The 14,725-nt window shown below is 45.5% G+C and overlaps 1 protein-coding gene across 2 annotated transcripts; it reads right to left on the bottom strand.

The window, feature by feature from the left end:
* Nucleotides 1-211: 211 nt before the first annotated feature.
* On the bottom strand, nt 212-8,171 carry Bpifa2 (BPI fold containing family A, member 2). Of its 2 annotated transcripts, NM_052808.1 has the most exons (9): nt 8,134-8,171; nt 7,218-7,346; nt 6,561-6,702; nt 5,941-6,048; nt 4,769-4,921; nt 2,568-2,649; nt 1,895-1,958; nt 1,375-1,453; nt 213-379 (listed from the first exon to the last, which is right to left on the bottom strand). In NM_052808.1, exons 2-8 carry the CDS (start codon nt 7,336-7,338, stop codon nt 1,416-1,418), a joined length of 708 nt encoding a protein of 235 aa, NP_434695.1. In that variant the 5' UTR covers nt 7,339-7,346; nt 8,134-8,171; the 3' UTR covers nt 213-379; nt 1,375-1,415. The 2 variants fall into 2 exon arrangements, with proteins under 2 accessions (XP_038961658.1, NP_434695.1); XM_039105730.2 differs by lacking the exon at nt 8,134-8,171 and having other exon boundaries at nt 212-379; nt 7,218-7,623.
* Between the last annotated feature and the right edge of the window lie 6,554 nt (nt 8,172-14,725).

The following is a 14,725-nucleotide window of genomic DNA, read 5'->3' as shown; positions in this document are numbered from 1 at the left end:
TGGATCATGTCCTACCACATTCACACAGTAGCTGTGTGCCCACTCTCTCTCACTGTTTCTGCAACTCTGTACATTTCTTTCTTAGCTGTGAGGTATCCCCTAAGTTCCTTCCAGCTATGGCTTCAGCCACTCATTTGAAATCTCCCGAGACACACACACCACACCCTACCCACAACTATTGCAAAGGACTGAGGCAAGCCACACGCCAGGGTGCAGTTAGGATTTTAATGATGGTGGTGACAGGTGTGGAGACTACTCAGGAAAGAAGGGAATCTGGGAAAGTCCTTCCGTTGGTATCAGGTAGACTTTGTGTGGATGATAGTAGAACTTCCCAGAAAGAAATGCCACCGGAAGTAAAATAAAGCCAGTGGAGACTAACCTTCAATGAAAACAGAGAAAACATCAGAACACTGGCTGTCGCAGCAGCAGAGAGAGTAGTCTTTACTGGGCATTAATTAGATCCTCTCTGTGTCCACCCAGTCCTACTGTGCCCAGCATGACTTGGGGCATCTAGACGGGAGATGCAGATTTGCAGTCCTGTTCTTGCCCCTTGTCCTGTCCACTTCCCATCCCTTCTTCTGGAACAAAGACACATGGGAAAAGATTACGTGGAAGGCCATGTCCAAGCTAGGGTGAGGATTCAACCCATGGTCAGTGGCGTATGCACAAAGTTAGATCTCAGTCAAAAAAAACTCCCAATAATTTCATTTAGTAACACAGATCCTGGCTCATTCTGGGTTCATGTTGCTGGCTCAGCATTCAGGGTGTACTCAAACTCAGAGTTCAGCCTGGATTCGATCAGGCCTCAATTTCTTTAGTCTTGTGACAGAAATAAAATTAGGCTTACCCTGCCCTCCTGACAGGCTGCTGTGCACAGAGCACAGAGCCTACATGTGATTGATGATAACCACCCCCATAGGCTCATATAATTGAGTTATATTTTATAATAACTGTTACAAAAGCTACTTGGGAAGGATTGGGAGGCATTGACTTATTGGAGGAGGTGTCACTAGGGGTGAGCTCTAAGATTACAAAAGGCAATGCCATTGCTAGTCAGCTCACTCTGCCTGGTGATTGTCTCAGTACTTAAGTCTCAGCTACTACTCCAGCACCATGCCTGCCTGATCCCATGATTCTCACCATGATAGTCTTGGGCCTTAACCCTCTGGAATTGTGTCTTCAATGCTTTTACACTTTCCCTTGGTCATGTTGTTTTCTTTTTTTTTTTTTTTAAGTTTTTTTTTCCCGGAGCTGGGGACCGAACCCAGGGCCTTGTGCTTGCTAGGCAAGCGTTATACCACTGAACTAAACCCCCAACCCCGGTCATGTTGTTTTCTAATGACAATAGAAAAATAATGAAGACACTGCCCATACCAGCAGGGGTTGTCATGGCTTCCTCCTTCTGTTCTTCCTCTTCAGAGAGGGACTGCTAGCTGTCCTGTTAGTACATTAGCTGAAGGAAACAAGTCAAGATTAGCCTCAGTCCTTGTCATGGCAAATTGAACAGAAGCCCACCGAACTTGTTTCCTCCCTCCAGCTCATCACTCTGTCACCTGTGTGACCTCAATCAAGTATATCACTATTCATTTGTGCCCCACTGGACAAACTCTTGTGAGGACCCAATAAGGTAATGGGAGACACAGAAAGACTGTGTAAAGAGACATCCATAGAGGGACCACCTCCAGGACCTGACATCATTGGTGCCTGATTCCTGTTGTCCCAGAAACTCTGTCAAGCATGAGAAGATAGGCTCAAATGAAGTTCCCAGTGAGAAGAGGAGGAGCCAATGGCCTGCCTTAGTCAGGAAACAAAGACTCTGTATCCCTGGATGGGGTACTCCTACAACTCCTGCATTGGCCCATAGAAAGCACTCCATCCCCAGGCTGTGACTTACAGAGGAGACCCTGAATAGCACTTCCACTCATTGTGCTGAGGAGGTACTGGAGCACTGGGCATAGCTGAGAGACAAAAAGAAGGTAAGCGTATTAAAAAGAGGAAGAGAAAAGAAAACAGACGAGACTTTGCTGGGAACATGCTGCCCACCTACCCCAAGCAGAGGGACTCATTTCCAGGATCCAAGGACAGTTAACTTTGCAATCCCGAACCATGGAATGGCAGCAATCTGAATCAGAACTGTCCCAGGTTACTAACAACCCATCATCCCAGGATGTCAGGAGTCCAGCATCTGCCTATCTGGGATCCAGAACCCTAACACCCCAGACTCCTAACAACCTTGAACTCTTGAACCCTGGAAGTTTAAAGTCCTCAGAAGGCTGAAGCCTCTGGAGAGGCCTGAATATGGATGTCTAAATAAGGGTGTGTTGGTTGCAAGAAAACCTTAGCTTACAGGTAGCTGTTCTGCAGAGACACTGTAAACAGCTCAAGGCAGGACCTGTGGTTTCTGCCTCTGCAGCCCAGCTACTGAGGAGGAGGAGGGGGCAGCAGACATCTCAAAGAGAAGTCTGCTCATCCCAGAAAAAAAGTGTCCAGAAAACCCAGCCACACCCATAGATACTTCTCCTTCCCATACCAGGCCTGGTTCTAGGTGCTAAGAGCTGGGGACTTACGATGTTTTGCAGCAGGATTGACACTGCACCTGTGAGGAGGCCAGATACACCATCCAGAATACGGTTGACGAAGGGAAGTCGTCTAGAAAAGAAAGGACTTAAAAAGCTTAGCCGAGATTTCAATATAGAGGAGAAAGTCCTCTGGAGGTCAGGTGGCCCACAACCCTGCTCTTTGGTCTCACTTCAGTTTGTCAGGAAGGACCGTCCCTGGGCTTCTGAGCATCTCGTGCCTAAGTAGCTGCTTCCTCGGTGCCTGGGTGCTCATCAAAGCCCTGACATGACATTAATCACTCAGAATCTTATTTACAGAGCACCACATTGAGCCTTGAGGCACTGGGCAGCTTTTAACCTCCTTCATAAACAGGTCTCACTGTGATTGCCTCCTCCCACCTTCAACTCTCCTCCAGATGTGATCTCCTGGGTCAGCCCATGCTGAGTGTACACTGCGGAGAGAGGTGTCTTTCCTTATGCCCTGCCAAGTATGATGGTCTGTATAGGGCTCTTTATTGTTCTTGAATGCATTAATAGACCAAATACTTTTCTGCCTGACTTTTCCTCATGATATATCCCAGGAAACAGAGAGCCTATGTTTTCACCAAATGGTTCTCCAGAGCTTAGAACAATGTCTGCCTGGCACAGAGCAAATTTTTTTTGTGATAAGAATGGGTGAAGTGGGCCAAGTAGATAACTCAGTCCACAAAATATTCACCTTGCAAGCATAAGCACCTGCGTTCCCTTTCTAGTGTCCATATTGTTTTAAAAAGAAAGAAACTCCAGCTGATAGCAAACACGTGTAATCTAGCACTGGAGAGACAAATGTGTAGATTCCTGGGACTAGCTGGTCAACCAGCTTAACCTACTTGGTGAGCTGCCGCCACTGACACATGTGCGTGTGTGCCCACATACAAGCACACTTCACCCACCCAAAATAAGTAAGGAAAGATCCTATTAAATATCCAGGGATATCTTGTATAGTATCACCCAATTTTGAACCCAGCCTTCGGGAGACAGAAGCAGGTGATCTCTGAGATTGAAGCTAGGCAGAGGTATATGATGAGACAGTGTCTCAAAATATATGTATACACAAAAGAAACCAAAGATTAGTACTTGAAGGTTAAGGGTATATTCTTACAAGAAAAAAAGAGAAGTAATCCAGCAAAGACCCTGAAAGATGAAACAATGAAAAGAGTTGGACTAGGGAGCAACATAGTTTCCATAAACAGAACATCCATGCGAAGGTACTGCAGTAAGAAAAACTGTGTATGGAGCACAAAACAAAAGCCAATGGGTCTAGAGAAAGGCACATTATGAGAGCCTTCTTTACCATGTACATTCAGAACCAGTGGAACAGAATGAGATTCCCAGGACTCCTGGGCAAACTGAGATCCTGTCATTGATTTGAGATCGTATCTTTGGTGGAGTAGGATGGGTGGTCTTGGGACATGGCTATCAAGGCTGGAAATGAAGGCCATACACTATTTCTGATCAAGGATCCCAACCCGATCCTTTGACTTGCAGAACACGTTTTCTCTCCCAGACACTGAGTGGTATCACCTCTTCCCACCACTGCCTGAGCCAAAACTGCTTTATTAAGCACACAAATAAAGATGCAGATTTTGAGGATCAGTCAGGATCCATGATGGAAAAAGACAGGGATAGGATGTCAAGATCTCACTGTAGAAATTTTTCAGAGGGTAAAAATTACTTCAGGACAATCAGAGCCCATGCTAGCATTTAATTTTCCAACTGTGTCCCACCTCCAGTGGATGTAATGTCAGTATCTTCAGAGACATGAGGCACATTGACCCAGCTGAAACACACCACACCTAAATACTTGATTGTGGCTAGAGAGGTCCATCCTTCTGTCTCAGCAATGGAGAGGAACCATCCATAGAGACCCATGGATTATGGTTCTTGAGCCCTTAAGATGTTATAGGCTCTCCACTAAACATGGATGTTTTCTCACACATCTATCCCAGGAGAGTAAGGATCTCTACTGTACAATGCACAGGTGGGGAAATTGAGGCCTCAAAAAATAAATCTGCAGAATAACAGAATTAAAATGTTGACACAGTTGATTCTTGAGGCTAGTCTGATTGTGTTTTCCACAGTACTGCTTCCCGGGTGTAAGATTGGGACTGAATTCAGGGGTCCTATAGCCTCCCTGGGAGCCCAGCTCTGCTGTCATAAATGAACCTTACCTGCCCAACAAGGAAATGGAGATTTTGTCTGTATTACCGGAGCATTTTCCTAGGGTCACCCCAGGGAGGCCAGTCTGGGCATTGGTTTGAACACTGACTGAGTTTAGGAGGTCCAAGGAAACAGCAACGTCGAGCGTAGGGCCAATGACAGGCCTGTAGAAAACAAGAGTAACACTGGACACAGGCCTAGAAGTCTTTGCAGGTTGCCCCACATTTCACCTGTCTCTGCGAACATAATCCAGGGTGTCTATGGGTGCAATGTCATAAATGGGTGAAGTGTTCTATGTCAACATTGTAAAAGTAATGTTAGCATGTTACATATTCTCTACAACCTTTATACATTTAGATTAGACTTCCTTGAGTTATGCATCTTTAGTATATGCAGGAATTTTGCTTGGCATGAGACTAATACTTAAAATACTTGCTAACATGGTAACATAATTATATCATAATATAAACTACATGTGGGCATTCACTTGAAGTATTGTACCTGGTTTAATCCATTTAGTCATGATAACAGTACTAGGAGAGAATCATATGAGACATATGAGAGATCCTGGTCATATCGAGGTTAAGCGACTACCCCCATGATCTCATAGCTCATACCTTCTTAAGTGCATCAAATACAAACATCCCTGGACCCCTAATAGTGACTATGTAAGACCAAGGTCACACATATAATTGACAAGTGTTCTCTCTGAAGGATACCCCTAATCTCTAGAAAAACTTTTACATGAATTCTTGGACATTTTTCTAGGTTTCTCATTTAAAATTTTATATACTTAAAAATTCTATTTTACTTATCCAAAAAGTCAAGCCCAAATCAATGATTTTCAGGTTCTGTGAGAGGTCTTATCTCAAAAATGAATGTGGCACACCACCACAGGTTGCTGATGCTGATTTCTGAACTCAAAGACATGAGACTACATATATGAAGCCGTATACACATGAGTGCACACATGTAACATGCATAAAGCTAGACTACGTAGAACATTCTTTCAAAAGAGAATTAACATGGCCAATCTTCATTAGAATATTTTAAATATTGGAATTTTAGGCCTCAGAGGGCCCCCTCTTTTTTAGGTTAATAAACTAGAGCCAGAAGTCACCATAGTAGCTGGGAATTGGCTATATTGCCCTGCATCCTCAATTTCCAATTGCCATATACTCACAGAGAAAAAGAAATTTCAAAAACCAGGGGCAGTTTCAGGTCGATGTCCTTGCCATTGGAAGACAGCCCAGCTTGAAGATCCAGGACTCTAAATTTATTGACTCGCAACCTGCCAAAATCACACACATGCCTCTTGTAGCATTTTCACTTCTTCCCCCAGCCCCCACAAAACCTATGCAGAAGAGTGAGCCTCCACATTTTCAGGCACAGTGGATTCAGGGAGGGAACAATAGGCAGCAGAGATTGAACCTGAATCCAGGACTATGTGACTCAGAACTGGGGGAAGCCAGTGCTTGGGACTGGAGGCTATGGAGTCCAGCTTTCTGTCCCTTGAAGAAACTTAGATTTTACTATATTTCGGGAGCCCTTAGGTACGAAGATACAGGTAGAGATGAGGAGAAATGGAATGTTCAACTTGAACATGAAATCACTAATTGTGGGAGCCCAGCTGTGTGAGCTGTCCACACTGGCCCTGTGGCCCTGTCTCAGACTTACTCAAGCTCTAATGAGCCTTGCCTCAGAACTCCGCAGCTCTGTGGGGGAATAAGAGGCTAATCCATCTGTTGTTGACACTGAGTAGTCAAATAGTCCCTTTTCTAGAAGCAAAGAACACCAACTCACAATAAACCATTCAAAGGTGTAAAGCCATTTGAATTGCCAAGCTCCACTTTGTTCAATGTTTCAAGAATGCTGTCCTTGGCTGATGGCCAAGTTGTGGCTTGCTGAAGTGACCCCACATCCAGATTCAGATTCTGAGCGACAGCTGTAAAAAACAGTCTCAGTCAGTGCCCTGCGCCACTAGGGAATTTGCCTCCACCCTCCTGGTTTCAGAGAATTCAGTTTCCCTGTGCCTTGTCCCTCAGTACCTGCAACAACTCAGTCAGGGTGAGATCGCCAGAATCTCCTTTGTATACATGAGGAAGCTCGGCCTCCTAAGGTTAGGAAATGTGTCTACACAGCCAAGTCCATACACTGGGATAGGGGAATCCTTATCAACAGCTACCATAATTTAAAATGCAAGCCTCTTAAATTTTTGAAATCTCACTTTTAGGAATGTATCTGGGCCAATATAAATATTGGCAAGTCTCTATTAAAGCAACGTCCTAACACTGCTTATTTCTTAACCGAAAAGAGCAAAGCAGGAACTGAATAGCAGCACAGTTCTCCATGAGCCATTCATAAAAGACAACACCGCCCCTCCCAGAAGCCTCTGCAATTGCAGGTATGGTGTTTATTTCTCCTGGGACCAGCTAGCTGAAGGGACCAATATTAACTCACCTTCAGAGGGAGAATTAAGAATGTCCAAATTATTCACAGCATTGGCAACGTCACCAAGAAGTGATTCTGAGGTCCCAATAAGCAGGCCACACAAGACCACAAGGCTCCCAAGTTGGAACATCTTTGGTTCTGACAAATGAAGAGTCATAGTAGGAAGAAGAAACAAAATCACATAGTTAATACCTGCCACTCTCAGGCTTACCTTCCAACAAGACATGCTTCTCCTCACAATGGCTAAGAGGTAGAGGGAGTGGAGATGCCCATCCTCGGGAGTGGATAAAGTAAGGCCAAATCCACAATGGAATTTTATTCAACCACAATGAAAAATGATTCCATGATATGGATGGAACTGGAAGTCTTTGTGCTTAGCAATTCAGTGAGGGAAAAATACCCTATTTTCTGTCATCTGCAAATGAGATTCAAATGTGTGTGTATCTATAACCTAATGTAACAATATATACATATACACATGCAACATATTCCTCACTTCTCCTGTTGAGTTTCCTAAGTTATAATTCTGTTTAGTTATGTATCAATGAAGCTTCACACCTTCTATAAAGTCAGCTTCAGACCCGTCCCTAGAGACCAGTTCTAGGTTCCCCACTGTCTGTCTCCACCAAGCTAGGGCAGCACAGTCCTTAGGGAAATAACTATGTCTTCTGTCATGATTGAGCCTAGACTCCAGTAGGAAGCCTTTCTCTACACACTAAGACAAGCCATCGATTAATAAAGTCTGAAAGGTCAAGAGAACCCACATGAGTGGAGGTTGTCATTAGTCTGACTCAGTATCTTCTATGTCTTCACATTTGTTAGGGTCAAAACTTTCCTAACACAACAGAGCCTTGCCTCTGCTTCTTCCCCAAAGCCTCCTGAAGACTCGCAGATGGGAACTCACGTTAGTGGAGCCATTACTCACTGGTTTGGAGAAGGAAGGACAGGAAAGCCTTGTTTCTCTGGACGATCTCCTGGGATTCTGGGGTGACCGTGGCCTTATATCGTGGTCCCAAGATGAGAAACAAGCCCCATTTCCGGAATGTATAAAGAGACTCCAAAGAAAATACCTAAGGTTAGCCAAGATATTCCAACCCAAAGGTCACCCAGGATGCTTGAGTGACAGTGATGGTCTTCTTGCCAAGACCAAGGTCCTATGTTGTCAAACCTGAGGCTGCCAACAAGGGGTCAGTTCAGTATTTTCTGGAAAGAAGATCCAGAATGAATCAATGGAAGAATGTTCTGTTGGGATAGCTTGTGGAATTTGCCTAGGCTAGCCCAGTCATCTTTTGAGAACTCATAGAAAAGCCAACAGCTTTCTGGTTGTCTAATAAGTACAATAGAATTGTGACTCTCACGTCTCTCAGATCACCCTTACTATGCATCTGACCTGTATCCAAGAGCTGTAGCCACCTACGTGTGCAGAGACAGCCTCAGTGAAGATACTGGGAGGAGGCAATAATGACATCCCTCCACATGTTACTGACTCAAGCATCTGTATTTTAAACCAGCTTTCTAGATGATTTTGTTTAATGCTTCCCCAAGGCTATTATTTCTCAGAATAGAAAATTCCAACTACACTAAAAATAAAAAGAGAGGGAACATGGTTTCATGGCCACTGTGTTGTGGAGGGTCAGGTTTCCTCTTTATGGAGTCAGCATGGCTGGGTGAATGATTCACATCTGTCCTACCTTAACACTGGCCATGATTATACTGTGTCCTTGTGAGCCACATGCTGCCATTGGATTGGACGTAGATGCTATGTGGGATCACAAGCCAGGATGGCTGTGGTCTGAAGGGAGGAATCCAGGTCCCCTGGTTTCAGAATAAACCACAGAACCTGTGGGAAATTATAACCTGAGGTGAAAACACAGAGACTCCATTTAGCATGGGGTATTGCTGGACCCAGATCTTCAAATGATTCCATGTTCTTAATACTAGATTCATTCCCTGGTGAACTTTACCAGATAAAGTAACTGAAAACATTTCAGTGACGAGAGAAGGGTGTATGGAGACCCAACTCCTAAGTGAGTATAGAGGTCGTTTACTGCCATCAACCAGGAGCTAAAGCAATACGCTGATGGAGACTCCATCTTGTAGGTAAAATGTAGGTCGGCAAGATGTGTCACCCAAAGAGACACTTGCTCCACAGGCATAAGGATCCATGTTTGTTCTCCAGAGTCCCAGGCAAAGTAGAGGAGGGAACAACTCCTGATAGTTATCCTTGACCTCAACATGTACACTATCATATGTGTGCCTTCATTCACACATGAGCAACACACACGCGCGCGCGCACACACACACACACACACACACACACACACACACACACACAAATAAAAACCTGATAATTCTTCTGTCAAATAGATTGTGGCCTCTGAACAAAGTTAGTGCGTTGTCTCCTCAGGATATCCGGGACAGAAGCAGCAGGACTCTGGGTCTCACGAACGATTTCCATCTCATGTCTGCCAAGCTCATCCCACTGTGAATTTCAGAGCCCTGACCCTGCCTCGGAACACTATGGCTCCTGTGCACAGCTCTTCACAGTGTGCAATGCAGAAGCATAAACCCCGACAAATGGGATCTCATAAAACTGCAAAGCTTCTGTAAGGCAAAGGACACTGTGGTTAGGACAAAACGGCAACCAACAGATTGGGAAAAGATCTTTACCAATCCTACAACAGATAGAGGCCTTATATCCAAAATGTACAAAGAACTCAAGAAGTTAGACTGCAGGGAGACAAATAACCCTATTAAAAAATGGGGTTCAGAGCTAAACAAACAATTCACAGCTGAGGAATGCCGAATGGCTGAGAAACACCTAAAGAAATGTTCAACATCTTTAGTCATAAGGGAAATGCAAATCAAAACAACCCTGAGATTTCACCTCACACCAGTGAGAATGGCTAAGATCAAAAACTCAGGTGACAGCAAATGCTGGCGAGGATGCGGAGAAAGAGGAACACTCCTCCATTGTTGGTGGGGTTGCAGACTGGTACAACCATTCTGGAAATCAGTCTGGAGGTTCCTCAGAAAATTGGACATTGAACTGCCTGAGGATCCAGCTATACCTCTCTTGGGCATATACCCAAAAGATGCCCCAACATATAAAAAAGACACGTGCTCCACTGTGTTCATCGCAGCCTTATTTATGATAGCCAGAAGCTGGAAAGAACCCAGATGCCCTTCAACAGAGAAATGGATACAGAAAATGTGGTACATCTACACAATGGAATATTACTCAGCTATCAAAAACAATGACTTTATGAAATTCGTAGGCAAATGGTTGGAACTGGAAAATATCATCCTGAGTGAGCTAACCCAATCACAGAAAGACATACATGGTATGCACTCATTGATAAGTGCCCAAATGCTTGAATTACTCTAGATGCCTAGAACAAATGAAACTCAAGACGGATGATCAAACTGTGAATGCTTCACTCCTTCTTTAAAAGGGGAACAAGAATACCCTTGGCAGGGAATAGAGAGGCAAAGATTAAAACAGAGACTGAAGGAACACCCATTCAGAGCCTGCCCCACATGTGGCCCATACATATACAGCCACCCATATAGACAAGATGGATGAAGCAAAGAAGTGCAGACCGACAGGAGCCGGATGTAGATCGCTCCTGAGAGACACAGCCAGAATACAGCAAATACAGAGGCGAATGCCAGCAGCAAACCACTGAACTGAGAACGGGACCCCCGTTGAAGGAATCAGAGAAAGAACTCGAAGAGCTTGAAGGGGCTCAAGACCCCATATGTACAACAATGCCAAGGAACCAGAGCTTCCAGGGACTAAGCCACTACCCAAAGACTATACATGGACTGACCCTGGACTCTGACCTCATAGGTAGCAATGAATATCCTAGTAAGAGCACCAGTGTAAGGGGAAGCCCTGGGTCCTGCTAAGACTGAACCCCCAGTGAACTAGACTGTTGGGGGGAGGGCGGCAATGGGGGGAGGGTGGGGAGGGAGACACCCATAAGGAAGGGGAGGGGAGAGGGGGATGTTTGCCCGGAAACCGGGAAAGGGAATAACACTCGAAATGTATATAAGAAATACTCAAGTTAATAATAAAAAAAAAAAGCATAAACCCCTATAAACAGCAATGACCACTGTTCTTTATTTACAGTCAGGAGCTGCCCTGCTCTATCCTGTTCTATTTCCCAGTGAACAGGAGGTTCAGAGAGGAAGGGGCTTTGACTTCAAGAGAAGGCAGCCCCTGTGCCCCAGGGGAATATGCTAGCTGCTGTTTCAGCAGGTGGCCTCCTGGGGCAGCAGTGAGCAGTTCTTATCCTTCCTGGAGGTTAAGGCAGACATTTGCCTACTGTCCGGCCTTCAGGTTAGATACAACTCTTTAATATGCCTGCTGATTGTAGGAATGTTCGTTTGAGAGCCTCGTTTTTCAGTAGAAGAAACGCGTTTCTGAGAGGCCCGCAGCAGTCAAGATCAAACAAGGGTAGACCCAGTGCTTTGGTTCTGTCACCTACATCAGGTTGTGGATAGCCAACAGAGCAGAAATGTCCCTAGGCTTGTATAACCCGTCTTCCATAGGCCACATTGTTTGAACTGGTCACCAAGCCCTGGGTTCATGAAAAACCAGAACAACACAGAAACAGGTGAACTGGGTCTTGGGCTGAGGGACTGGACAGAGTTGGACCTCTGCTCTTTAGCAAGCCTTTAGGGCCTGGCCTTTTTTGGTTTTTTGTTTATTTTCCCAAATGCTGCCCATCCTTGTCCCCTCCTCACAGAGTCCCTCCCCATCCCCATCTCCTTCTCCAAGAGCATGGGTCCCCCCTTGATATCTCCCCACCCGTCACGTCTCTGCAGGATTAGGGGCATCCTCCCCCACTGAGGCCAGACTATGCAGCCCCGTTGGGGATGGGACACCAAGTCAGACTACAGGTTTAGGGATAGCTTCTGCTCCAGTTGTTGGAGGACCCTCACAGAGGCTGAGCTGCATGTCTGCTTCCTATGTGTCAGGGACCTCAGACCAGCCTGTGTATGCTTTCTGGTTGGTGACAGTCTCTGAGAACCCCCGTGGGTCTCTTAGTTGACTCTGTTGGTCTTCCTGTGGGGTTCCTATCCCCTTCAGGGTTTTCAATCCTTTCCACAACTCTCCCATAAGAGTCTCTGACCTCCATCCAATATTTGCCTGTGGGGATCTCTCTCTGTTTAAGTCAGTTGCTGGATAGACCTCTCAGAGATCAGTTATGCTAGTCTCCTGTCTGTAAGCATAACAGAGTATCATTAATAGTGTCAGGAATTGATGCTTTCCCGTGAGATGGGTCTCAAGTTGGGCCAGTTATTGGTTGACCATTCCTTCAATCTCTGCCCCGTCTTTGTTAGGGCCTGTCCTTAACATGAGGTGACCAAAGCAGAGGATGTTATGACCTTGTACTTCTGTGAGCTAAGATAGTCAAAGTCTCTTGTGGCCTTGCCATGCTGGCTTCTGTATAATGACCCTCTTTCTGGCTGCCTGCCACCATGTTCCACAAATCCATGAGAATCCTGTTTCCAGCTATGGGTCACAAAGCCACAGACCACTATGAAATCTTACTAAGTAGGGGTTTTCACACCCCAGGAACACAGACTGGGGATGCTGGAGTTAGAGTGATGACATCAGGCCTGCTGCTGGTGTCTAGCCCCAGCTGCCTCAGCTGCTATGTGGGTAAATGCCCTGAACCTACATTTCCTTAGTATAAAGGGCAGGCAAGTGTCTAAGGCATCATGAGGGTGGTAAGAGGACTGGCAGGGAGATGCTCAGAATCTCAATGGGACTTGGAAGATCTAAGTTTAAATACTCACTCTTTTCTCTGCTGGCTACGTGACCTGGGATGGGACTTTCTCTACCCCTGTGAAGTGAGACTGGGAACTGCAGATAACCTCTTGCTATCCCTGTGTAGATAAAACAGGTAGGAAAACCTATGTGAGTGCCCTCACACCGGGCAGGCTGTGCTGCAGACACACCTGACAGTGTCTGCCATTACATTACATTACATAGTAAACATAAAGGGCTCTTGTTGGGGAGAGGTAAGGCTGTCAGAGATCATCCCAGATCTGTGCTGACTGCTCCGAGTCACCTTGTAATGAGCATCCATCAAGTATACAGGAAGTCTCCTCTAATGGAAAGTACTTGGCCGTTGGGGACAAAAGACTGGGGCCATGTGGGTCGTGAGATAAATTTCTTATTGAAAATCTCCAGTGAGGCATTAAGGATTAGCTGTCCCAGGGTAGGACTTCCTACATCCACTATGACTGCTAATCCCAGTTATGGCAGCTTCCTGTTCTCGCTAACCCCAGCACTTAAGCAATGAGCTGGTACTTGTTCCCGGTCACCACTCAGATCCCTGCTTGGAAAAAGCTACAGGGACCAGAGAGGCCCAATAGTGAGGCTAGGGTCACACAGGAACCAGGCCAGGCTAAACGTTAGGGACTCTGATTTCTAGACTTCCCTCACTCAAAAGGACAGAACAGGCAGTCCCCAGACCTCCTCGCAGGACATCCCCAAATCAGCCTGGATCACTACCCCACCAGTGCACTTCTGTAAGTTCCTTATTGCTGAGCTATAACCCAGCTGCAATGTTCTTCTTTTCTTTAAGAAAAGATGGAAGGAGGGAGACAGATAGAGAATTCATTTATTTTACCCCATCTCTCACAGTTGAACCACCAGCAGGGAATTTTTGAGTACTGAAGCACCTGCCATTTTATTGCAAATAAAGGTAGCAATTAGTGAAACTGTGCAACCTTAGTGACTGAAGGGTTTTTTTTTTCATTTTGCTTTCAACAATGTTAACACACACAATTTGTATACATTAAACAAAGCCTCTCAGGCCTGTGGTGAAGAGTCTTTACTTCTGTTCAGAAAGCCAGAAGACCCACAATGCAGCTTACAATTTCCTGTAACTTCCTGTCCCAGGAGATTCAAAGCCCTCATCTAACCTCATCAGGGACCTACACACACACACACACACACACACACACACACACACACACACACACACACACACTATGCCCACAAAGTCATGCAAGCAAAGACACTTACACATAAATAAATCTTAAAAACAAAACATTGCTCTGAGCCCCATCAGTCCTGGTTACACAGAGCCCCTCTGGCCTTGGACTGGGAAAATGGGACCTAAACAAGTGTCTTTCCCACTCTCGACTGGGATTTGCTTCTTCTTGCTCAGTGGAACGTTCCCTGACCATTTGCTGAAAGCTTTCAAAGAAACCTGAAATAGGACCTGGAGAGAGTTCTTGGTGGCTTTGGTTCCCCTGAGCTGCTGGATGACTGGGAGTCTTGCTATTACCATCTTTGTCACTAGAGCTGGCCCCTGAAGTATAGTGGGTGACAAGTATTTGAGGGAGGAGAGAAGCATGAGAGAAAAGAAAAGGCTGAGGGAAGACACAGAGAAAGTGTGGGCGATGTGGAGGGGGGAGGAGAGAATTAGAGTGAGGGTGTGAAGGTGGAAAGGAGATTGAAGAAAGAAGAGATGATGAAAAGGGAGAAGAGG

This window comes from Rattus norvegicus, chromosome 3 (assembly GCF_036323735.1).
Source record: "Rattus norvegicus strain BN/NHsdMcwi chromosome 3, GRCr8, whole genome shotgun sequence".
Lineage (NCBI taxonomy): Eukaryota > Metazoa > Chordata > Mammalia > Rodentia > Muridae > Rattus > Rattus norvegicus.
Note: the sequence above shows the minus strand (reverse complement) of the source record. Positions and strands in the feature narration are given on the sequence as shown.